General features: G+C 46.7%; 1 protein-coding gene across 1 annotated transcript in view; it reads right to left on the bottom strand.

Moving 5' to 3' along the window:
• HEATR4 (HEAT repeat containing 4) overlaps nucleotides 1–25,944 on the bottom strand; it is a 597,929-nt gene that overhangs the window by 224,023 nt on the left and 347,962 nt on the right. Inside the window, exon 8 of the mRNA XM_069638774.1 lies at nucleotides 15,080–15,262. Within this exon, the coding sequence (XP_069494875.1) occupies nucleotides 15,080–15,262 (183 nt within the window). The remainder of the gene's footprint in view (nucleotides 1–15,079; nucleotides 15,263–25,944) is intronic.

The raw sequence follows: 25,944 nt of genomic DNA, 5'->3' as shown, positions 1-25,944 counted from the left end.
ACGAACCTATATTGTCTGTAGACGGCTCTCCTCTTATATCCAGTCCCATCGCTCTACACACAGAACTACTAACTATGACCTGTGCTTCCCTTCAACAGGAACGCCTCAAGTTTGATGCCATAGCAGCTCACCATTTTCAATTTATACTCAGAACTCCTTGGCTTCGATATCATAATCCTTCCATCGACTGGTGAAACCAAAAACTCACCTTTTTGGGATCTTAATGTCCTAATTCTTGTTCGCAGACTAACACTGATTCCCCTTCCTCATGCACCAGTTCCGTTCGAGTGAAACAATGAATGCAGTGAGTACCTTGATGTTTTTGATTGAAAGGAGGCTGACAACCTGCTTCATCACAGGGATTATGATTGTTGCATCGAGTTAGTGCCAAATGGCAAAATCTCCTATGGAAGAATCTTTGCCCTGACAGAATGAGAAAACCTGATACTCAAAGAATATATTGAGGGTAATCTTAGAAAAGGATACATTTGACATCCCCAGCAGGTGGACATATATTCTTTACAACTAAAAAAGCCTGAGATGAACTATGACCATGTGTGGATTACTGCCAACTCAATGCCATCACTATTAAGAATCAGTATCCCCCCGCCCATTCAGGCTTTATTGGATCAAGTAAAGGGTAGCTACCTTTACACTAAATTAGACCTCAAGGGTGCCAACAATTTGGTACGAATAGTAGTGCGTGAGGAATGGTAAACAGCCTTCCGTACCAGATTTTGACATTTTGAATAACTTGTTGTTAGGCAGAATCATATGCAGTACCCTTTGGGAACACCACACACAATTAAGACTACAAGTGACAGTACAAATTCACCTTTGGTACAAGCCTTTACTACACAGTAAAGTGGTAGCGATGGCTGAGCAGCCAGACTTATCTCAAGAGTAAAGTGAGCAGTACCAATAGTTGTATAAAGGACAGCAGTTACTATGGTTCAAACAAACACTGACTCAAGGTTTCTGAGTAAAAGAATATACATTTATTCACACATCAGTTGTAAAACAATTTACCAAAGTAAAGCAGTAGAAAAATCACACTCTTAATATACTACACCCTACCCAATAGATTCTGCACAAGTTAAGCTCAAAATGAAGTGTGAGCAAAATGGCACTCCAGCAATTTAAAAGGGAGGGAAAGACAAGGTTAGACAAAGGTTGCGCAGCACCAACAAGTAAGAAAAATTAACTACAGTGAGGAAATCAAATCAAGAGGCCTGGGCCAAAGTCAATGGACCAAAGTCTTTTCAGAGGATCACACAGTTCAGGGTAGTTTGCGGTTAAGTCTTTGCCAAGAATTCAGAGCGAAGTTGGTCGGACGAAAAAGTAACTTTAAATAAAAGAGAAGGACAAGCACTCAGATTGGCGAAAGGTTTCAAACACTTTCACTGCGGTCAGACGGAACGAACAACCGGGTTTGAACAGTACCTTAAATGAAGAAGAAGGCTGTAGCTGAGGCAGACGTTCCTGGCAGGTCCTGCAGGCACACGGTTTCTGAAGCGACTGTCAGACTGACACGAAGTAGGAAGACTGGAGGGTCCTGCACTGCCCAGGGAAGAATCCAGCAGAAGAGCAAAGCAACAAATAAAAGGTGTGCTCCTTCAAACCCAAGCAGGGTCCGGTCCTCCTGGCTATCCGGTTCACTGTAGCTGCGCAGAGCAAATTCGACCAGAGGAGGGAGGCCTGTCTTGTAGTTTGGCGAACTGGTTGGTCCCACCAGCTCAAGGGGAGAAGATTCCTTGCAGATCTTCCCTGTAGTCGAAGTTTGGACATTCGGACCCGCAGCAGGGCTTCACCGGGAGGTTCAGTCGTGGTAGAGGTCAGCTTCTGTCAGCTTTTCTTCGGTTCTCTCGATCCAGTGGCGACTCTGCCTTCTCAGTCCCAGAGACCTGCTTTTTATTTTTTATGCAGTTTTCCCCCTATTCACACAGCCTGGCTGTCAATCACACAGCAGGGTGGCTGTCCCGGCGGGACAGTCACCACAGCCAATCATACAGAGTGCGACATGGGTCTCCAAGGAGACCCTGTGCAGGGAGTCTCAAACCCCTCCCTCACATCCTGTCCCCCTCAGACATTCTGGTGCCTAAGGAGGGCTTCTGTGCAGAAGCCCGCCAAAGGACGGCGAACAAAGGAACCAAACCTGGTTTGGCGTGCAGAGTAAAACATGAGAAAGACCTTTACAAAAAGAAATGGTGAATAAACCCAGCCGGAACCAAATAAAAGTAAATGGGGTCCAGCGGGTTTAAGTTTGAGGCTACTAACTTAGCCTAAAACAGTACCAAGGCTATTTAAATAGACCACGGTAGGAAAAATAGGGTAGATACCACTGCCACTAGCCAAATCTTAAAGAAAGGGGAACGAAATAATGTTCCACGAGAAACAGACAAAAAGGGATAACTATTAACCCTTTCCAGAACTCTATGTAAGATAGTTTGTACTGGGTCTGTGAATTTAAAAAGACCAATAAAGTCAACGGCAACTTTACAGACGGTAGTCAGTCCCAGAAAATGGAGTCTGAGTTGGGAAGTCTAAAAAGACAACCCTATGTCACTGACCTAAAGTTGCTGTGTGACACACAGTAAAAAGATGATGCCTGTGTAGTAGGTGAGGCTCCACAGTCCATGAACCCATACAAATGTTAAAAACACAGCAAAACACATGTAAGAGTGGGGGAAAAAGGCTCACACTCTTACCAGGTGAAAAAATAAATCCTAGCAATCCAGCAAAGCTGCTGAGGGACTCAGTAGGTAAGGGAAATTAGCCATTCTGGCAAATTCTCCCTAACACTTGTCATGCCCTTTGGACTCTGCACTGCCCCTGCTGTGTTTCAGTTTTTTCTTATCAATATTTTTAGGGATTTATGGGATCTGTCTGTTGTGGTGTATTTGGATGACATTTTAGATGTTCCCCCTTCTCACAACCTTCACGTTCTTCATGTTAAGGAAGTGCTACTGAGACACCGGCAGCATTGTCTCTATGCTAAACCCTCAAAGTAGCACTTTCATCAGACCCGTATTACTTATTTAGGATATATCCTTACCCCAGAGGCGTAGAAATGGATTCCAGGAAGGTCACAGCTGTTCTAGATTGGCCTCTTCCTAGCTCTATTAAAGAACTACAATGGTTCTTGGGATTCTCAAATTTCTATTGTTGGTTTATATCCAGGTATTCCAAGATCCTTCTACTCCTCACTAGTCTTCTCAAGAAAGGCATTCGATATCAATGGAATGATGAGACTGACTGTGCCTTCCGCAGTCTAAATATTAAGTTCACTACATCATTGATATTTAAACTTCCTGATCCTGATATAGCATATATTATGGAAACTGACGCTTCCAATTATGCTCTCCAAGCAGTCCTTGCCCAGACTAACCCCATTACAAAAGAAAACCACCCTCTTTCATATTTCCCTCGTACGTTCACCCGCGCTGAGAGAAATTATAGCATTTTCGAGAAGGAATTATTGACCATCAAGGATTCCTTCTTGAATTGGAGACATCTGTTAGAGGACTATACTATAGTACTAGAGTACTATAACTGTATTCACTGACCATCAGAACCTGGGCTTTCTTAAAACAGCCAGATCCATGAATCAGTGCCAGAATCACTGGATTCATTTCTTTGCTAGATTTAACTTTGTGGTGACTTTCAAACCTGGCCATTTGACCACTAAAGCAGATGCTCTCTCCCGAGCGGGTTAATGAGGCGGAAATAGAGGGAGTTCCTTTTTTATCAATCCAGAGAATATCATTGGGGTTCTTCACTCTCTATTAGAACCATATGAAGACATTCTTAGAAAAAGCTACACACCTAAGGTAATCCAACAATTTTTCCAAGATGATATCTGCAATAAAGAAGAACAAGGGTTGTTACTACATGACAATAAACAAAAAATTGTCATAGGCGCCCCTCTGTGAGAATGAACATGGCCAAATGACCTGTTCTTTGGGAAGGTACCCACTCGAGAGTCTACAGCCACACTTTAGCTCACTGTACCTTTCGCAGAAGGGAAATAACCATTTGCATATCAGTCTTTGTCCCGCCCACAGTGGCAGTCCAGCACCGAAATGCTATGGCAATTCTCTTCTGAACAAGAGTACCAACTGCAACCCCACACATGTGTTTCAGCCTTGTTGCGCCTCATCAGTGAGGTGGAGCTGTGCCTCTCTGAGGACAGTGAGCAAGCGGTCCACGTCTGGATGACCCTAGGAAACGTAGGGTGACTAAACCTAAATCCCTTAAACAATCAAAAAATGGTCATAGGCGCCCGCTGCGAGAATGAACACAGCTAAATGACCTGTTCTTTGGGAAGGTACCCACTCGAGAGTCCGCAGCCACACTTTAGCTCACTGTACCTTTCACTGAAGGGAAATATCCATTTTCATATCAGTCTTTGTCCCGCCCACATGGGCAGTCCAGCACCGAAATGCTATGGCAAATCTCTTCTGAACAAGAGTACCAACAGCAATCCCAGACACGTTTTTCAGCCTTGTTGGGCCTCATCAGTGATGTGGAGCTGTGCCTCTCTGAGCACCGTGGTGAGTAAGGGGTCCACGTCTAGATGATCCTAGGAAACTTAAGGTGACTAAACCTAAGTCCCTTAAACAATCATAAAATAGTCATAGGTGCCACTCTACCAGAATTAACATGGCTTAATTACTTGTTGTTTGGGAAGGTATCCATTTGAGAGTCCGCAGCCACACTTTAGCTCACTGTACCTTTCGCAGAAGGTAAAATACCCATTTGCATATCAGTCTTTGTCCCGCCCACATAGGCAGTCCAGCACCGAAATGCTATGGCAATTCTCTTCTGAAGAAGAGTACCAACAGCAACCCCAAACACGTGTTTCAGCCTTGTTGGGCCACATCTGTGAGATGGAGCTGTGCCTCTCTGGGCACAGAGAGCAAGGGGTCCACATCTGGGTGACGCTAGGAAACTTAGTGTGACTAAACCTAAGTCCCTTAAACAATCAAAAAATAGTCATAGGCGCCCCTCTGTGAGAACTGACACAGCTAAATGACCTGTTCTTTGGGAAGGTACCCACTTGATAGTCCACATCCACACTTTAGTTCACTGTACCTTTCACAGAAGGGAAATAGCCATTTGCATATCAGTCTTTGTCCCAAAACATGGGCAGTCCAGCACCAAAATACAATGGCAATTCTCTTCTGAATACGAGTACCAACAGCAACCCCAGACATGTGTTTCAGCCTTGTTGGGCCTCATCAGTGAGGTGGAGCTGTGCCTGTCTGAGCACAGTGAGCAAGCGGTCCACATCTGGATGACATTAGGAAACTTAAGGTGACTAAACTTAAGTACCTTAAACAATCAAAAAATAGTCACAGGCGCCCCTCTGCAAGAATGAACATGGCTAAATGACCTGTTGTTTGGGAAGGTACCCACTCGAGAGTCCGCAGCCAGACTTTAGCTCACTGTACCTTTCACAGAAGGAAAAATATCAATTTGCATATCAGTCTTTGTCCCGCCCACATGGGCAGTCCAGCAGTGAAATGCTATGGCAATTCTCTTCTGAAGAAGACTACCAACAGCAACCCCATACACGTGTTTCAGCCTTGTTGGGCCTCATCTGTGAGATGGAGCTGTCCCTCTCTGGGCACAGAGAGCAAGGGGTCCACATCTGGGTGACGCTAGGAAACTTAGTGTGACTAAACCTAAGTCCCTTAAACAATCAAAAAATAGTCATAGGCGCCCCTCTGTGAGAACTGACACAGCTAAATGACCTGTTCTTTGGGAAGGTACCCACTCGAGAGTCCACAGCCACACTTAAGCTCACTGAACCTTTCACAGAAGGGAAATATCCATTTTCATATCAGTCTTTGTCCCGCCCACATGGGCAGTCCAGCACCGAAATGCTATGGCAAATCTCTTCTGAACAAGAGTACCAACAGCAATCCCAGACACGTTTTTCAGCCTTGTTGGGCCTCATCAGTGATGTGGACCTGTGCCTCTCTGAGCACCGTGGTGAGTAAGGGGTCCACGTCTAGATGACCCTAGGAAACTTAAGGTGACTAAACCTAAGTCCCTTAAACAATCAAAAAATAGTCATAGGTGCCCCTCTACCAGAATTAACATGGCTTAATTACTTGTTGTTTGGGAAGGTATCCATTTGAGAGTCCGCAGCCACACTTTAGCTCACTGTACCTTTCGCAGAAGGTAAAATACCCATTTGCATATCAGTCTTTGTCCCGCCCACATGGGCAGTCCAGCACCGAAATGCTATGGCAATTCTCTTCTGAAGAAGAGTACCAACAGCAACCCCAAACACGTGTTTCAGCCTTGTTGCGCCTCATCATTAAGATGGAACTGTGCCTCTCTGGGCACAGAGAGCAAGGGGTCCACATCTGGATAACCATAGGAAACTTAGGGTTACTAAACCTAAGTCCCTAAACAATCAAAACATTAGTCATAGGGGTCCCTCTGTGAGAACTAACACAGCTAAATGACCTTTTCTTTGGGAAGGTACCCACTCGAAAGTCCGCAGCCACATTTTAGCTCACTGTACCTTTCACAGAAGGGAAATAGCCATTTGCATATCAGTCTTTGTCCCAAAACATGGGCAGTCCAGCACCAAAATACAATGGCAATTCTCTTCTGAATACGAGTACCAACAGCAACCCCAGACATGTGTTTCAGCCTTGTTGGGCCTCATCAGTGAGGTGGAGCTGTGCCTGTCTGAGCACAGTGAGCAAGCGGTCCACATCTGGATGACATTAGGAAACTTAAGGTGACTAAACTTAAGTACCTTAAACAATCAAAAAATAGTCATAGGCGCCCCTCTGCAAGAATGAACATGGCTAAATGACCTGTTGTTTGGGAAGGTACCCACTCGAGAGTCCGCAGCCACACTTTAGTTCACTGTACCTTTCACAGAAGGGAAATAGCCATTTGCATATCAGTCTTTGTCCCGTCCACATGGGCAGTCCAGCACCGAAATGCTATGGCAATTGTCTTCTGAAAAAAAGTACCAACAGGAAACCCAGACACTTGTTTCAGCCTCACTGTTCTTAGAAAGGCGGAGCTCCACCTCATTGATGAGGCCCGACTAGGCTGAAACACGTGCCTGGGGTTGCTGTTGGTACTCTTGTTCAGAGGAGAATTGCTTAGCAATTCGGTCCCTGGGCAGGACACATACTAATATGTAGGGATATTTCTCCTCTGTGAAAGGGACAGTGAGCTAAAGACTTGGTTGAGACTCTCCCAGGGGCCATCCACCCATAGAACAGGTCAATGGGCCGTGTTCATGTCAGTAGAGGGACTTCCAGAACCCCCATTGTTTTACATGACAATAAACTCTGGTTACCCATGGAAACTCTATCATCCTGGTGTCATGAGTTACCTGGAGCCGGTCATTTTGGCATACGAAAGACCTGTGAAAGACCTGTGCAAGATACAACATTTCGCTTGGTGGAAAACCGTGAAAGAAGACACTACAGATTACATAAAGGGATGTGGGGTCTGTGCCAGGGCAAAAACTCAGAAAAAATGTCCTGTTGGGTTGGATTCTTACGACCCCTTCCAATTCCTGAAGGAAAACCTGTTCTCTTGAATTCAGTACAGACCTCCCTTTGGATAACGGTAACACCACTATTCTGATTATAGATTATTCCTTTACCAAGATAGCACATTTCGTGGCCTTACACAAGCTCCTCTCAGCTCCTGTTTTTTCTCATTTGTTCGTTCAGCTGAATATTTTTAGACATCATGGAGTCCCTTGAACATTGATCATGGACCAGGCTACTCAATTCGTCTCCTCCTTTTGGAAAGAAACCTGTATTTGTCTCGGCATACAACACCAATATTCTTCGGCTTACCATCCCCAAACCGATGGACAGAGAGTGAACAAGCAAATCAAACCATGGGTCAATAGTTCAGGTGCTACCGCAGAAAACGAAGGGAAGCGGACTAATCTCCTACCTTTGGTGGAATTTGCTAATAACGATTCCTACCATACCTCTATAGGCAATACCCCTTTTCATGCTTCTTATGGGTACCAACCCCTCTCCCTTCCCATGTTATCATCCCTTGATTATAAGGTTCCTTCCGTAAAGGATCCTATCTGTTCTAGCACGGTAGGTCTGCGAACAGGAAAGAAGCACTTGATGAATGCTCAGGAGAGTGCCTGCCGCCACGCTAATTGAAGGAGATCACCAACGCTTGTGTACAAGGTTCATGATTTAGAATGCCTCTCCACTGACCATATCAAGCTACCAGCATGTACTAAGAAATTCAAGCCTAGTTATATAGGACCCTTTCCAGTATCTTGTATCATTAATCCTGTTGTTCTTGAGTTGCACCCACCCTCTCATTACAAGATACACCCTGTCTTCCACGTTTCACTTCTTAAACCAGCTCAAACCTCTCAGGAATACTCCAGGGATCTGTCATCCGCGCTCCCAGTCGTGGGTCCCCAGCAAGAGTATGAAGTACAATACATAGTTGACGCTCGTATCTGGGGTAACTCGCTTCAGTATCTAGTCCATTGGAAGGGTTACCGAGTGGCAGAACATTCATGGATACCAGATCATCACGTCATGGCTCCCCGACACATGAGGAAATTCCATTACCTATTCCCTGAGAAACCTGGTCCAAACACCCCTTCTCCCGGTTGGGATGGGGGTGGTCTTAGGAGGGGGCATGCTGTTAGGATCCAGAACGGACGAGGGCTCACCTGCTTGCCTGTCCGGAGCGTACTTTCTGTTTCTAGGTGGCAGCTCAGGATCTTCAAAGCGCCAGGAACTACACCGCAACAGTACCGACGTCCGTGGCGGCTTGATGACATTGGGAGACGTTCCCAATACCCCGCCGGTGTCTTCTGCTTGCCTTCACGTCAGGCGCATAACATCGCAAGTCTGCTGACTTGCGACGTTCTGAGAGATCGTTTCCTCTAATACCCAACTTTCACTGCAGCAAGTATAAAACTGCTTTACACTTGCTCTGCAGTTTTCTCGCAACTGTCGCAGTACTGGATGGCCGGAGCCCATGCATCCAGCGTATTATTTCTATATCAGGTAATTAGCATTTAGGTATTTAAGTAGGGCCTGGCTCATTCATAGGTGTTCTAAAGACACTAGGAGCCCTCCTTTTTGATGTAACCTGATAGCTAAAGCTATAAGTGTGTGAACTATATACTATTAAATCTATAATATCTCACGGTGTCTCCTCTGCAGCTCCCGGATTCCCAGATCTGATCCAAGGGGGTGTGTCAAGTAGCACTCATTCCCTGGTCCATGAGTCACACAGATTTTTTAATAGTCTGTTGAACTTATTGATTCGAAAGGTGGTAGTGAACAATCCCGACTTCCGAGGAGCCATTGTCCTTCACGAAAATCTGGCAGACCTGACACTGGACCAGATGGGATATGTCCCTGGGAGGGCAAAGTTTGGGAACCTGAGGAGGTTACACACAGTAATAGATAGGACGCAAACATGGTCAGAAGGGTCCACGGTGGTGCCATTGGATGCAATCAAAGCATTCAATTCTGTAAGGGGGTAGTGGTTGCACACCTCCTTAGAACGATTCGGGGTAGGAGAGGGGTTTCTGAGGTGGGGTTGAATGCTCTATTCTACACCGGTTGTGCAGACAGGCAGGTATGTATCTGGATGGTTCTATAGAAAAAGGGGCATGAAACAGGGGTGCCCACTGTCCCCCATTCTCTATGTACTAGCCCTGGAAGCCCTGGTGGTGCTCTTGAGAAAGGAGTTTAGGGACACAGAGCTCCTGGTGGACGGAGTACATCATGCGGTCTTACTATATGCAGACGACGTGCTGTTATATATGCCTAGCCCAGAAGATAATCTACTGCAATATCTAGAGGTATTGGATAACTGTACGGCATTGTCAGGGATATCGGTCAGCAATGCAAGTCCTGTGTATTCCCATTGGCAGGATGGGTTGGAGTAGAGGAATCACACCTGCCAATCTTGGGGTTGCAGTAGAAGGTTCAGACATTTCGGTATCAAGGTGTTAACATACACCACAACATTAAGAAGGCTCACCATGAGAATACACTGCGGGCCATGATGGGACTAGAGCGTTCAATTAAGTTTTGGGAGAAATAACCTCCATCAGTGAAGGGTAGAATTGCGCTAGTGAATATGGTAGCTCGCCCCCGCCTATTGTATCACTTTCTGAATATTCCATATCTCATACCGAGGTCCTTTTTCAAGGAATTGCGTACAGTAGTGGTGGCTTCATATCGGGATCTGGCAGGCATAGGGTGGTCCTGTACACTCTGTGCAGGGACTACGAAGATGGAGGGGTATGGCTCCCACATTTCGGGGCAGGGCAACTGCAACACGTGGCTGGGTGGCTGTCGGACTCAGAGACACTGGAACAACACCCTCCTGGTGGGGGCGGAGACTGCTCCCTTATTACTGAAGGAGCTGGTGTGGCTGAGGAAACCCCCTTACCCCTTGCAGCTGGGTAGGATGTTCTGGACCAGAACCAATGCGCTGCTAACATTGGGAGAACCTTACTTTCCCCATGTACCCCTGGCAGCAATTTATGGAGAAGATAAAGGGGACCTGGCATTGATGCGTTCCAAGTGAGAGGAGAAGGGGCTAGTGACAGTAGGGGATTTGCTTTCCCCCAAGGGACTTCTGGAGTTTCGGGAGATTGAGGACAGGTTTGGGGTGCAAAAGGGATTGTTTCTGACATAGTCTAGATTGGTGCATGAGGTACGGAAGAGGTGTCAGGGTTTCCCGAGTCTCCGGGAGTACGATAGCATATTGTGGTTGTTGTATGATCTATCAGAAGGAGGCATGGAGTGCCCAGGCTGTAGCAGGGATTGTTGGCAGTATTACCGAATTATGTTACCAAGGTGAGGCACAACTGGGAGTTGGATATGGGCAGAACGTTTGCAGAACAAGAGTGGTCCAGGGTACTGTTATACCCGTAAAAGATTTCAAGGAATGGCAGGCTTAAGCTGACCCAGTTTTATGTGCTTCATAGAGCCTATATGACCCTGCATTTCATCTCACAATTCCCAGGCTCAGCGGGGAGAGGGGAGGCAGGTGTGGAGAGGACGAGGCAGCCATGATGCACATGTTCTGGGTGTACCTGGTGGTTAGAGGGTTTTGGCAGGAAATGGAATTGAGGGTCATAAAAGGAGGTATAACAAGATATACCTGGTCACCGGAGGCTTGTTTACTCGGGGTGCGAAACCAGCAAACAGATTTGTGGACCTGGCCTGGGGATTGGCAAAAAGGAGGATTGCCATGGCTTACAAATCTCAAGAGGGCCCACGTATAGAAGGGTGGTGGAATGATCTGCAGCGCTGGTCCATAGGCGAGGCTACTGTGTGGTATAGTGCTATGCAGGCAGGAATGGGAGAAATTTCAGCTAATGTGGCGGCCTGGAAAGCCCTGGTGCACTCAGCTGTCCAGTTAAAGCATCGAATGAAAAAGGATCGACACAATAGGGCCGAAAACAAAAGGATCGATTTTTTTTTATTATTATATATATTTTTTTTGGTTTTCGTATAGGTAAAAAAAATGTTTTTTTACCAAAGAAACAGGGTTTGGGGGGGAACTCCCCAAAAAAAAACAATGTTACAAAAAAAATAAAGAATCGATCCTTTTGTTTTCGGTACTTTTGAGTCGATCCTTTGACCAATCAACCATTTTTTCGATCCTTTAACCTATAACCATGCACTCACTGTTTGTCTCGCTGGATTACAAACCCCCTTGAGCCACCCGGTTGGGGGTAGCAGGATGGAGGAGTGGTGGGATACAGGGGAGACTGGTGGTGGGTGTGGAAGGCAGGATGAGCAGGGCCTGAAGAGTGTAAGCGGGGAGCACCAGGTGGAACTTCTGTGAATTACAAGCTGCAAGTTACTAGTTGTTGTAGTTAATTTAGTAGGGATTGGTTGTATTGCAGGGATGGGGGTTAATAACAATGTGCTGATATTGAAAATTTATTGTGGAACTGTAACGTAATGGAACAAATGTAAAATAAAAAGATTTTTATAAAAATAGGATGGCTCTAAAGCCGCTATGTAATATGGAACTTAAGCTCTTTAGGGGAGGGGATGGGGGCGTGAGCCATTCCTCGATGGCCTGGTCCCAGGAGAAAGAAGACGCCCATAATGATTTTTGCGAGATTTTGCCACCTTCATCTCGCTTCTTACTCCTGCCACTATGAGGTGGGTGCCGTTGAAACTACCTTTCATTTTTAGATTTTGTCTCATATCTGTTGTATCATCAACAGCTATGTAACCAAATTCTATTGTATCAAGGGGCCAGGGTAAAAATGTCAAATTGCAAGCTATTACTCAAGTATAAAAAGAACAGTTCATTTTATACCATGTCATTTTGCTGAATTGTCCAATGATGTCCAACAGGGATACAGTGATTGTCGTAAGATTCTTAACACCAAGCAGCAAATCATACGCTTAGAATCAGAATTTCTGCAGCGCTCCGTTGCACAAGAGTCCTTCAATTGTGGGCGAGGCCTGAATCACGACCGCCAGAGGCTCCATTGCCAGCACGAACAGAAGTGAAGAGAGGAGTCATCCTTGTCTTGTCCCCCTTTCTGAAAAGAAAGCTCTGCTCAGTTGTCGGTATCCATGATTGAAGCATTAGGGCAACAATGTAAGAGCTTTGGGGGGGTGCTGAATCTTGGGCCAATGATGGTCCTCTACAAAGTTTTGAGAGATAATCCCAGTCAGTCCTGACTGTCACGACCCCTTATAGATCGTGTGTAGCAGCCTTCTCATGTTGTCCCAAACATCCCTCTCCTCATAAGGCTACATTGCTATCTTTTAAGAAGCTATGGGAGGACTCTGGTTCTATTCCGGGACCTTCAAATTATCCTATAGGAATTTGACAGGAATTTGTTTGGCCATGGTGCCTTACTCAGTCTCGGAAACATTAACCTGCCCAAAATAGTGGTTACTTTGCAATATGCTTCATCATTCCTGGGGAAAAAAGTCCTGCCTGTGCATGAGTGCGGCAGTTCTTGGACAAGCATAAACACTATGTCCCTGTGTCTTCAGTAAACTGTAATATCTTTACCACCATCCTCTCCATACCCTTCCAGGGTGGGCCCACAAACTGCACATGCATCATACCAGAGTACTATGATGAGAATTGTAGAGCGTAAACTATTATGAGGCTCCTGGTTCACGTCCAACTCTGCAGGTTTCCACGACTGCCTATTTGCCTCTTATCAGTGCTCACATGTTCTAGACTCTTCTACCTGTATCCCTATCAGGTCTTTGGATGATCATAGTGCAATCTAGCACTGGCATACCTCCCAATCTTTTGAGTTGCCATGGTGGATGGAGCTTATTTTTGGTGGGTGAGAGCCCACTGAAGTCTATGGACTGGTATGTGGCTTGCCAGGTTTATAAGGTAACTGCTAAACCGCTGCATTCCTGCTCAGAGGGTGCTGTTTGCGCTGCTAAGAAAATAGGTGGCTGCTACACAGACGCTTTCCTTACTGGCTCCTCAGTCTGGGTCATGGACTATAATTCACAGAGACACTTTGTAGACTTGGGGCTCAATGGCCCTCATTACGGGTTTGCCGGTAAAGGGACATACCATTCCCGCCGCCTGATATGCCGGAATTACTGGCATATTACAGGTGCCGGCAACGGTAGGTTAATCCCCATTCCATGGAGTCCATAGGACCGGCACCGGTAATACCGGCTGTTTTTGCCAATCGGATGCCTGAGTTAATTCCAGCACTTGGCTGGAGGTAAATCAGGCCACCCCACAGGCAAACTTGTACTCTGCCAGTCTGGAAATCCTCCGGTAAACAGAATTACCGGCACTTTAATTCCAGACTGGCAGGGTCAAAATGAGGTCCACAGGAAAGAAACATATGACACAATTATTATTTTACGATTGTAAGTAGAAAGTGGCAAGTGTTTTGGGATTTTCTATGCAGTAATAGCAACGTTTTGTTGAGCATACTTTTCCCCCAGTCAGTTTGAACTGCCCGGCAGTTCCTTCTTTGGAAGCTGTAATACAAAACCACACCAGCCTTTAAGAAGCAAACCTCTCTTATAAATATACAACTAAAAAACCTAAAGACAGTACTGGAGACTAAAATAGAACAAATATACTGTCCAGAACCCTGAAACTAGCACTGAACACTTATGTGAGGACCCTTTGCTCATCCCAGTAAAACACAGAGCCTCAAACATGTCAAAAACCATTGAGTGTAAAAACACAAAGGGCCTCATTACACGGTAGGCAGTAACCATGGCGCTATTAGCGCCATGGTTGCCGCCGGTATTTTACCGTGTCCGCCTTGGTGGATGGCGGAATTACCGCCCTACTCCAAGGTGAGCGGGGACGGTAATTCCCCATTCACCAAGGCACTTCCCCATTCCCATTTCTGCCCCCATAGGGCATAATGGGAATGGGGAAGGCGCTAATTACGGTACCGCAAATTACGGTACCGTAATTAGCACCAAGGTCCCTTTGCTGCACCCTATTTTAACGGCTGGTAAAACCAGCTGTTAAGGTCGGGTCCCGCAAAGGGAACTCGTAGTAAGGCGGTAAGGGTTTACCGGTACCGGTGCCCTTACCGGTACCGGTAAACCCTTAACGTCTACCGTGTAATGAGGCCCAAAGACCGTGCTGGAGGCTAAAGTTGGACATGAAGTGACCAGAGGCCTGAGATTAACAAAGAACATTTATGTGAAGACCCTGTTTTCCATTTCAGTCAAAACCAGCTCCACAAACTTATCAGAAACCATAAAATGTAAACTCACAAAGACAATGCAGGAGACTAAGCTAGGGAAGAAGCTAGGGACGAAGAGTGGCCAGGGCCTGAAGCTGACAAAGAACAACCTTGTGAGGAATCCTTTGTTTATCCCACTCAAAATGTGCTCTTCAACCATACCAGAAAATATAGAACTTGAAAACACAAAGATAGTGGAGACACTTTTCACACAAAATATTCACAAATTAAAAACAAAAACAGAGAAAGAAAAGAAAGTAATACCAGAGAAATATGTTCTCTGCTTGCTTGTAGCATTGGCTTAAACTAGTGGCAAGGGAGAACAAGTTATAGGAAGGTACATTTGTTTACCATTATGAAGCGTATGTAGCATGATTTCCCGGGCCACTTCGTTTCCAGCCTGAATTGTATAGTGAAAGATGGCCGCCGCCAGTCTCACTCGAGGATTGCTGTCCTTCAATGCTTCAGCGATCAGTGGCATCAGGTCTTCCGGAACATCCGGAATGGTCACCCCCTTCTTGGAAGTACAGATGCCTGCATTCATCGGACATCAGTGGAATAAATATAAATGGAAACCATTTTACATTGTAGCATTTTTCAAACAATAGCATTATTTTTGTGCTTACAATATACCAACCAACGCAATTCGAACATTTATAAATCCTGTGACAAACATTACTATAAAAAGGTGAATTATGAGCCGTTGGTGCGCAATGAAACATATGTCAAAGATTAACTCTCTCTCTCTGTCTCTCTCTCACGCTCCACACACACACAAGGTGAACATATTGCATTTTAAAAGAAAGTTAAGGTTTATCTATAAAAAGTAAAGTCTTCAGACGTTGGAAATGCCAATGTTAAAGTCCCTACATATACTCAATGTAAATTAAATATTTAGAGGCATTAATATAGTGTAGGGGAGGACGGGAGGACTGGTCCAGGAGACCCCTCTCGCCTGCGTTTCCTCCCCAGGTGAGAGCTATGGCTCATTGGGCGTTCCCTCGTGCCACCCGGGCCCAGGTGGTGGAGGGCTCACCCGCTGGAGACATTGCCCACACGTATCAATTGCCCATACAAATTTAGCTAGGCCCAGAAACCATTTTTTGTCTGGTAAAGATGGTGTGAGCTCAGCGCACTGTAGCGCGGCCCCCACCCTTGGAGAGTTTCATCCCTGTTGCCGCAGCACCCTGGCAGATCCGCTGCGAGCACGTTCCCACGAACAAGACGGACATGAGCTAGCGCAATACGCTGACATTGTAACAGTTCACCTCCCGCAGTGTACCATCACTATCAGCATGACCCGGCCATCAGGCCTGAACAATGAGAAGAACGGTAAAATGGTCATCTGATGGCAGACAGTCTTAATATATGTGTATATAGTAATGTCAAGACCACTTGCAAAGTATGCTTTCTTCCACAAAATCTCTTATATTACAAACGCCTGTAGAGTGTATTAAAATGAGAGAGCGTGCTCCCATGATATAAGCAATGGTGAGCTCACACCATTACAGGTGGATACTAATAATAAAGGAACGCTCAAGGGATCTGTTTGTTGCATGTATCACTGGGCAACCTACCTCCCATGGTTTTGCGTCATAACTAAGCTAATGCTGCTAGAGTACACGAGAAAGCGAATGCAATTATACTATGAACTCATGTAAAGGATGCGCGAGAATGCACTTATCATGTGTGCATGTCTAAGCCCCTTATGTGCCACCACCGTCACGTACAGTGGCGGGTCGTTTTCTATGTACTCCACCGACCCAACTACTACCTCATTTACTGCAAATGTATATGCATGTAACTAAAATACTGTAGCTGCTAGAATATAGTGTACAAATATGGTGCTCGGACTGGGTATAATCGAGACACATCCAGCAAAGTTTAAATGCATGTTTTGAAGCGATTTTGAATAAGCATTATAGAAAGTGTTCAAATGTTTGTGATGTCTTTACCTACATTCAGCAACACACGAGGGAGATACCTCTGTGAATGCGTACAAGGCCATTTCCCCCTCCCACCCTGCGAAGGCTGCCAAGACATGAGAACAGAGGCCCGCTCTGCGCTATCCCACCTCCCCCGACCGGACTGGAGCCGCTTCAAAGATTTGTAGCCCCACTGCAGCACCCAAGGCCGCGACCAGCCACCTGCATTATTTACAGCACAGCAGTAAACCTTTGCCTAAACTCATGCACCCCCTCGTAAACCCCACAACCCACCGGACCGTCTCAGACTTATGGCCCAGTGCAATCAGGACACCCAACACTTTGACAACACACAGCGGAACATCCATAACAACTTCTAACAAGACAGAAAGACCTGTACCGCCCGTCCCAGGCCCCGAAGCTTAGCCCCTCGACCTATGGCCCCGGTCAACAGGACATGGGTAACCAGGCCTCGATGTATTACCTCCAGACCCCTCATAAGGTGCATTCCTCCTGTGTTGCATTAACCTATAAAATAACCTATTGGAAGATTTACTAAAGAGAATAACACTGTAAATGACTGAATGACTGCGGTGTGCATGGCTGAGGGCAAGTAAGTCAGGAAAGGCATTCGTCTCTGCCACAAGCCGCCTCGGCACACCAACACCGCCCGGATGAACTCAAGCCGACCTGCCAGGCCCAGCCCAACCCACAAGGGTGACCAGTGACGTCCTCAAGCCAAGACCAACCACGCCGCAGCAGCACCTATAGTTAGTCGTCGCCACCCAATCCCAATGAACTTGTGCCCCCTATAGTATGTAGGTTTTGATGACGTTTTTTGTAAATATATACGCCTGTCTTTGCGATTGTCAGACAGAGCGCTCTCGGAGTTTGCAGAGTTCTTTGCATGCCCAATTCTGATTGATAAACTCCCATTTACGCTCACCCGCACTCTGTCTTGGCCTTATTCCCATTTTGGGAGAGTCCTTCATTGTCTCTCATTGCGGGGAGGATCGTGCTGTTTGGGGACGCTTGCTTTCAGTGGTGACCCCGATAGCGTGATTTTTATTTCTTCCTAACTCCTTATAACCGTCTCCTTTTTGGCACGAGAATCTCAGGTCGAAAAGGGATATGCACGGTGAGCCGGCTCCGGGAGGCTGCCCGCCAACGGCGACCGGTACACTAAGAAGTGCGCACTCAATAGAGAGGGGGTACGGGATCCCGGTTGAAAAATCCCCTTTGAGTACCGCTCGCCGGAGCCGGGGCTGACTTTTGAGCTGACGGCGACACTGCCTGGACGGACCCAGTTTCGGAGACTATCGGTTCAAGACGGGCACGTGAGTACTGAGTGCGAGCGATCTTAAAGGGAGCGGGGAGTGAAGTGTAGGACAGGAAACGAAGAGGGGGTACGCAGATCTACTAAGGATCATCTTAAATTTTCCTTGCTTTTTCTTTGCATATGGCCATTAGGATTAAGAGGTGAATAAGAGATAAAAGTGACGGGAACCTAGCTCCGAAAGGGGGTGGAAGGCGGCGCCGCATAGTGCTATCTTGACTAGTACTGGGAATATATGAAGAAGTGGAGTATAAAATAAAAGTGTTCAGCAAAAGGGGACACTGAGAGTACATTAGTGACCGCTATTACTTTTTTCCTTTCTTAAGGGTAGGGAGGGGGAGAATAAAGAACTGTGATTAGCACAAACTTAGGGAGACAGTAAGAGAAAAAGAGTCCTATTAGAAGGGGGGGAAACAGGTTAATGTCTATATATATATATATGCGCATCTAGATATTCAAATAAGACGAACAGGGACAGCCGGCTAGGGAGGAAAGGGAGGGCAGCTTGAATGGTGAATGGTGCCAAGAGGTGTGTGCACCTCGTATGTGCTAGAAGAGATTTTGATGTTGTGAATGTGTGAGCGGTTATAAATGCATAATAGTTAAATGGTCATGATAAGTGTGGTCGGATAAAAAAAAATTTTCCCTCTTCAGATAACGTCAATATAGTGAAGTGAGTGAGTACCTTTTTGATTTCCAGGTTGACATTGTCAAAATAAAGGATGGGTTGCTCTTGTATGTGCCCCTCAAGGAGAACAGAATAGACATGGGGCCTCATTACAACTCAGGCGGTAAGGGGTTTACGGCGCCGTAAAGAGCGCCGACCCTTACCGCCTAAGTACGAGGTCCCTTAGCGCCATGGCGGATTTAACACCTGCTTTTAGCAGGTGTTAAAATCCATGGCGCTAAGGGACCATGGAGTTAATTACGCCACCGTAATTTACGGTGGCGTAATTAACGCCTTCCCCACTCCCATTATGCCCTATGGGGCAAAAATGGGAATGGGGAAGGGCAAATGGGGATTGGGGACTTACCGCCCCGCCAAACTCGGAATGGGGCGGTAAGTCCGCCAACCACCATGGCGTAAACGTAGTTTACGCCATGGTGGTAAAGTCACGGCCCAGGCGGTAACTTACCGCCTGGGTCGTAATGAGGCCCATTGTGTACGGCCAGTTTTGTATTGTGCAGTCAGCAAGGGGAAGAGCCCAAAGGGACCCAACATTGAATGTGAAGTAAAATATAAAGAATAATATTGATACTACATTTACATTGTAGTTGCAAACACACTGAGACACACCAGCACTAGGAGGGCACAGAGATGGGGGCTGAAACACCCTTATCACATATTTGTAAGAATCTCCCGGGATACGTGGAGCGGATTAAAAAATATCACGACCAATGGGTGACTGAGCTAAAGGGGGAGGGGTTACCTCAGATTTGGCCCGAGGGAGGGTCATTTGATAAAAGTGTTCTGGATACGGTGGCCACATGCATTTTTCTAAAATACAAAGGAAAGCAGCTGCAAAATAGGAGGGAAATATTAGATCTTTGGAGGTTATTTGAAGAGATACCACCGCCTAAGACACCAGCACTAAATCCTGATCTCCCGTCCACCACAGACAATCCACTACTAATACAAAGAGATGTCAAAGAAGGCTCAAGTGTAGCGCCACCAGTAGAGGTAATAAGTTTGTACCCGATAATAAAGAAGCCTGTGCCCGCAGAGGGGTACAGTGACCCCACTTACATACCTCCCCCGAAAGATACTACACCCCACCGGCCCACGGCACCTCCGCCATATGAAAGCACGAGGGAGCGAGCCCAGGCAGGCGCACAAAGGGTAGATATAGAGAAGCTCACAGATGATTTAGAATCAAGACTGACGATAGCAAAGGATGAGCTTTCGAGGATAAAAGACATATGCGAACGAACAGCACTAGATGCAACTAGATCAGGGCGTACGTCCAGAGCGCCAGGTGAAAATAGAAAGCCCGAAGAGGGGTGGAAAAAGGGCGAGATTCTGTTCAGAATTGAGGAAGAACCAACGCGAATAATAGAAGTAGGGCCCAGAGAGGGAGATGTTGTAAGCGAAGAAAGGCTTGGGGGAATTAGAGAGGAATTGCTGTGTGATATAAGGGACGAAGTAGAAGAAAGCGACAGGTTGAGTATGGCGATGGGAGGGGGAAGCGAGGGGGAGGAAGGTACGTGTTCACTGAGAACCCTGGATGATGAGTGGACGGGGCGACTAAGGAACAGAGTGGGAAAAATGGCATCACTGGGAACATCAGCAGCCAAAACGGGTCCGGACGGAACGACAAAAGGAAGGCTACAGCTCCCGTTGATACACAGGGGAGGAGGGAGGCCTAACTATATCCCATGGGCACAGATGGATAAAGCCAATTTATTAAAGCTATTGCCCCCGTTGTCAGGGGGGGCAAGTAAGTGGATATATGCCTTTGAGAAACACACTGCCGGGGTACCCCTAGCCATAGGAGATGTAAAAAGTCTACTCGTATCAGCAGTGGGCGATCAGGCTGAAAGGGTATGGGTTAAGGCCGGTTTCCCGGGAGTAACGTTAGACTGTGACCGCCATGATGGGGCCTCCTTTAACACAGTGCGTGCTAGGGTGTGGGATGCCTTACGCGACACATTCCCAGATACACCGGACTTACAGTCAGTGATGCAGTGTACAATGAATGACGGGGAAGAGGCTATGGATTACATTTTTCGGGTCCAAGAGATGTGGAGAGCAGAAACGGGCACGCCCTGGTATCAATCGACATCTTTATTTTATTTTATTATAAAGAGAGGGCTCCCAAAGGAAGTGCAGAAGGCGCTTGACAAGATAGCAGGTATTGAAGCAAAGGGATGGCCAGAAATTCAGAGCATAATAGTACACCATTGTAAACGAATCAAGGAGAGGGAGAAGGAGGCGGCGCAGAAAAGATTGGCAGACGAGGCAAAGTTAGTACAGTCAAAGTTAGTGAAGGTTGCAGCAGCAGTAGCCGCGCTCCCACACAGTAGAGAGGGAGATGATGAGGAGGAGGGGCTGATAGCACTCCAAGGAAGGGTGGCAACTAATTGGGCAGGAACAGCACAGCGGCAGTGGACTGAGCACGAGCAAGGTGGAAGTCCGCAGTGGCAAGAGTGGACCTCTCGAGGGGGACGAGGTGGGTACAGGGGCCGGAGAGGAGGCGGACAGGGGCATGGGGGAATGGGAGGAAATGGATGGCAGGGTCCCAGGGGCCCCCAGGGGAGTTGCTGGAACTGTGGACGATGGGGACATTACTCCAGGGAGTGCAGAAGTAGACAACACAATGGGTTCCTGGAGGAGGAGACTTATGGTCATCCACACCCGGGAAGCCCATATGGTCTCCCAATGGGACAGCAGCAACTAAGAAACCCCGGCCAAGGTACCACGGGCCAGCAACAGGGACACCAGTATAGGACACAGAACCACCCCCAAAACAATGACAGTATGCAATACACGCCAGGTAACCCTTTCGCGACAACAGCAAACGGGGCCCCCGCGCCAGCACCTTACAGCGGCATGTCAGTAGTTTCAGGGAATGTCTTTAGTGAGGGAGGGGCGACGAGATACCCCGCATAGGACAGCCCACAGAGAACACTTGCGTGTCCAGTTCTATCCACCACCTACAATGCAGCAGAGGAACCATTGGTAGGGGCGCAGATAGGAGACAAGCAGTTTATATTCATGGTTGATTCGGGAGCGGAGAAATCATGTATCAGGGAGGGCCGATTCCCGTTATCTAACAGGAAGTTAGAGACGCAGGGGTTCTCTGGGCCTGTAGTTGAAGTTCCTTACACAGAAGCTTTGGATGTAACAGTGGGGGGTAAGACTGTGAAGGCACCCTTATTGTATTACGAACATTCCCCAATTAACTTGCTAGGGAGGGATCTCCTGAGTAAACTCAACATGACCATATCATTTACCGAGAGAGGGATAGTGTGTTCTACACCCGGGATATGCCCCTTGCGTGCGATGTTGGTAGTGCAAGCCTACACAACCACGCAGGAAATATGAGGGCTGCCACAAAATGAGGAAATGTTTATCAAAGGGCTGAAGACTCTGGCCCTCATAATTCCCGAGCTAAGAAGCATGGACTGGAGGATTCCGGCGGAGTTCCTCTTCCGCCCCATAGTATGTCCCAACACAGCACCAGGATCAGTGGTATCATTAGACTTGCACGCTGTGCAAGTGTCAGCAAAGAGAATCGCTGTGATTGGAGTGGACGAGGAAGGGTGTGAGTGGCGCACAGTGCTGTGCACAAACGCCAACATCGCCCTACGAGAGGTAACAGATGAGGATCTCTTTTCAGACACAGAAGGGGATGGTGAGATAGTAATGGAAATAGCGATGCCCTGTGACATTTTAATACAAGCAAGGGAGACCCCCGTCCAATTGATGACAGTGGTAGGAGCACCACCGTCCTTTTTTGATGATGACATGAGGCTCGTACCAAACAACTTATGGACAACAGGCCCCCATGATGTGGGACTGTTGCATGGAGTACAGCCTGTGGTAATAAAGCTAAAGCAAGGAGCAATTTTACCACGAGTTAAACAGTATCCTTTGTCTCGTGAAGCTGAAGAAGGGATAAAAGAGACAATAAATGCCCTACTAGCACAAGGGATAATAGTGCCTTCAAACTCCCCATGTAACACTTGTATTTATTCAATCAAAAAAGCAAAAGGGGGGTCTTGGAGGATGATACAGGACTTACGCCCCCTCAATGATGTAATACAGAAGGAGTTCCCTCTAGTCCCTAACCCGGCATCAATACTATGCAGCATCCCGAAAGAGGCATCACATTTCACAGTAGTAGATTTGAAAAACGCATTTTTCTCCATACCCCTGGCTGAAGAGAGTAGATACCTTACCGCCTTCACACTGGGGGGTAAAAGATATGAACATTGCAGGTTACCACAGGGTTACTGCGAGAGCCCGAGCATCTTCAATCGCGTATTACATGAAGACCTAGGAAACCTATCAGTTGAGAGCACCATTATTCAGTACGTAGACGATTTACTAGTCTGCGCACAAAACGAAGAGAAATGCAGAACAGATTCCATAACATTACTGACTTTGCTGGCCAACAAGGGGTACAAAGTGGACAAGGGAAAGCTACAATACTGCCTGACAGAGGTCCTGTACCTAGGACAGTTGATTTCAAAAGATGGGAAAAGAATAATACCAGACAGAGTAGAAGCCATAAGATCAGTAGGTGAACCCACAACAGTAAAAGATATGCAGAAATTTTTGGGAATGTGCAATTACTGCCGAGCATGGATATTAGATTATGCGGCATACACCAGGCCCCTATTACAAGCACTAAAGGTGGCCCAACAGGAGAACAGGAAGATGGAATGGACGGAAGAGATGAGTTCCTCTTTCCAAACACTAAAAGAGTTGATTTCAAGCGGCCCAGTATTCGCAAACCCTGATTATGGACGCGAGTTTTACCTATTCTCACACTGCAAGGAAATACTGATGACAGCAGTCCTGACACAAAAAACGTCCTTAGGACACAAACCATTGGCTTACTATAGTGGTACTTTAGATGCCGTGATGCAGGGCCATTTCGCGTGCGAGCAATCACTCGCTGCAGCCGCTTTCGCGATTGAGAAAAGTGCCACCATAGTAATGGGTTGCCCGGTAACATTGTTTGTGGAACATTCTTTATTTGCAATACTAGAGAGATCAAAAAGCACACTGACCACACAGCGGGCGACAGCCTATGAGATTATATTGTCCAGCGCCAATATCCATATAGTGAGATGCAAGACAGTGAACCCCGCCACATTCATTACAGAAGCGTGTACACTAGAGGACATGCAGAACCACGATTGTGTAACCTACACAGGAGAAAGAGGGGAGGAGACAGTGGTGTGTGAGAATGCTTTAAGCGAGAGGGAAGTGTACTTTGTGGATGGGTCCGCATCAATTAACGTGGACACGGGAGAAAAACACGTTGGCATGGCAGTAGTGAGGTTAGAAGACGGTGAGTATGAAACACTGGTACAATACCGCCTCCCATCACATTACTCCGCACAGGCAGCAGAACTGATTGCGCTCATAGAAGCACTACATGCAGCAAAGGGTTGTGCAGTGACAATATACACAGACTCAGCTTACATGACAACGACAGTACATGGAGGCCTAGCAAGATGGGGGCGTAGGGGATTTAGGCGGGCAGACGGAACACCAGTACAGCATGCAGAATTGTTGAAAGAGTTAATTGAGGCCCTACAAAACCCCACTGCAGTAGCAATAGTAAAGTGCCAAGCACATACGTCCAACACAGATGTTGTGTCTTTAGGGAACGCAGCAGCGGACGCTGCCGCCAAGGAGGCTTCCTATTTTCAGAAAAATGACACAGGTGAGTACATGATTAAGAACAAGAGAAACGACGAGCCCGCAGAAGGATATAATATGATGCCCATACCACAAATAATAGAATTACAAGAAGGAGCCAGTGCAGAGGAAAAATTAATGTGGACAAAACGAGGGTGCAGCAAGCCGGAACAGACCTGCTGTGGCGGCAAAATAACTCGAGGAAGGTGGTAATGCCAATCCAGCTACTAGAGATTGCATTTCAACAGCTACACCTCCCTGCACATAACACCAAACAGCACATCGCAGCAGAAATACAGGCAGAATGGTTCGTGCCCTGTCTCCAGGAGCATGTGTCTCGATTGACAATGGAATGTACAACATGCCAAATATACAATTCAGGAATGACATTACGCACTCTCCGGGGAACAATTCCTAAACCCATTGGCCCATTCAAGGAACTACATATAGATTACGCAGACATGGGGGAAAGGTGTAATGGTGCACGGTACATGATTGTGGTTGTGTGCCCATTTTCAAGGTGGGTGGAAGCAGGACCCTGCGCACGACCCGATGCCAAGAGCGCCGCCAAGTTCCTAGTAAGGGAAGTATTCCCGCGCTGGGGAATTTGTGACGTGATCCGCTCAGACAATGGCACTCATTTTGTGAATGAGCTTTTTAAGGAAGTGACTACATTATTGGGAATAAAACATAAATTATGCTCAATTTATCATCCTCAAAGTAATGGCGTAGTGGAAAAGATGAACGGACTGTTGAAGGGCAGGTTATCAAAACTATGCTTCTCATTAAAGAAGAATTGGATTTACTGCCTACCCCTTGCGCTATTTGAATTAAGAAACCAGCCAAGCAAAGACCACCATTTGTCCCCGCACGAGATCGTGACTGGGAGACGGATGAACACAGCACATTCACCACTGCGCGAACACTCAGACGCTCACAGAAGCGCCGCGATATTGGGAGATGAGTTCACAGACTATTTAAAGAAATTGACAAGGGCAGCGCGTGTGATAGCAAAGCAACTGTCCCCACCCTTCACTAGAGAAGAGGGAAATGTAACAGGCGCTGTCACGGAGCCAGGGCAACAGCTACAGCTACTGCCAGGCGACTGGATTTATGTCAGAAGCTTTGTGCGTCGGTGGAATGCACCACGATTCCACGGCCCATACGAAGTAATATTTTGCACGCCCACGGCAGTAAAGGTCAAAGGGTTGAGGTACTGGGTGCACTTGACCGATGTACGGAAGGCATATAGCAACGTACAAGAGGAGGTAGATGAGGAGGCACAGACAACAGCAAACGCTGCAAATGAGCAGAATGACTGAATATGAACTTGTGTGTATGTGTTGGTACTAAACTTGGATAAATGCACAACTGATGAAGAAACAAAAAAAAAAAAAAAAAGGGATAATTTTTTAACTTTTACCTTGTTGGGTGTGTATATATATATATATTTGATGGAATGCCAAATTATAAGCTTGTATACACCCTTGTCTGTGAATACCCCTACCCGTATCCCCACCCGCTTCCATTCCCCGTCACATGTATATTGGCACTGATGGTGCTAGCAAAATGTTTACAT

This window comes from Ambystoma mexicanum, chromosome 14 (genome assembly GCF_040938575.1).
Source record: "Ambystoma mexicanum isolate Mex_15411 chromosome 14, UKY_AmexF1_1, whole genome shotgun sequence".
In the NCBI taxonomy this organism is placed as follows: Eukaryota; Metazoa; Chordata; class Amphibia; order Caudata; family Ambystomatidae; genus Ambystoma; species Ambystoma mexicanum.
Note: the sequence above shows the minus strand (reverse complement) of the source record. Positions and strands in the feature narration are given on the sequence as shown.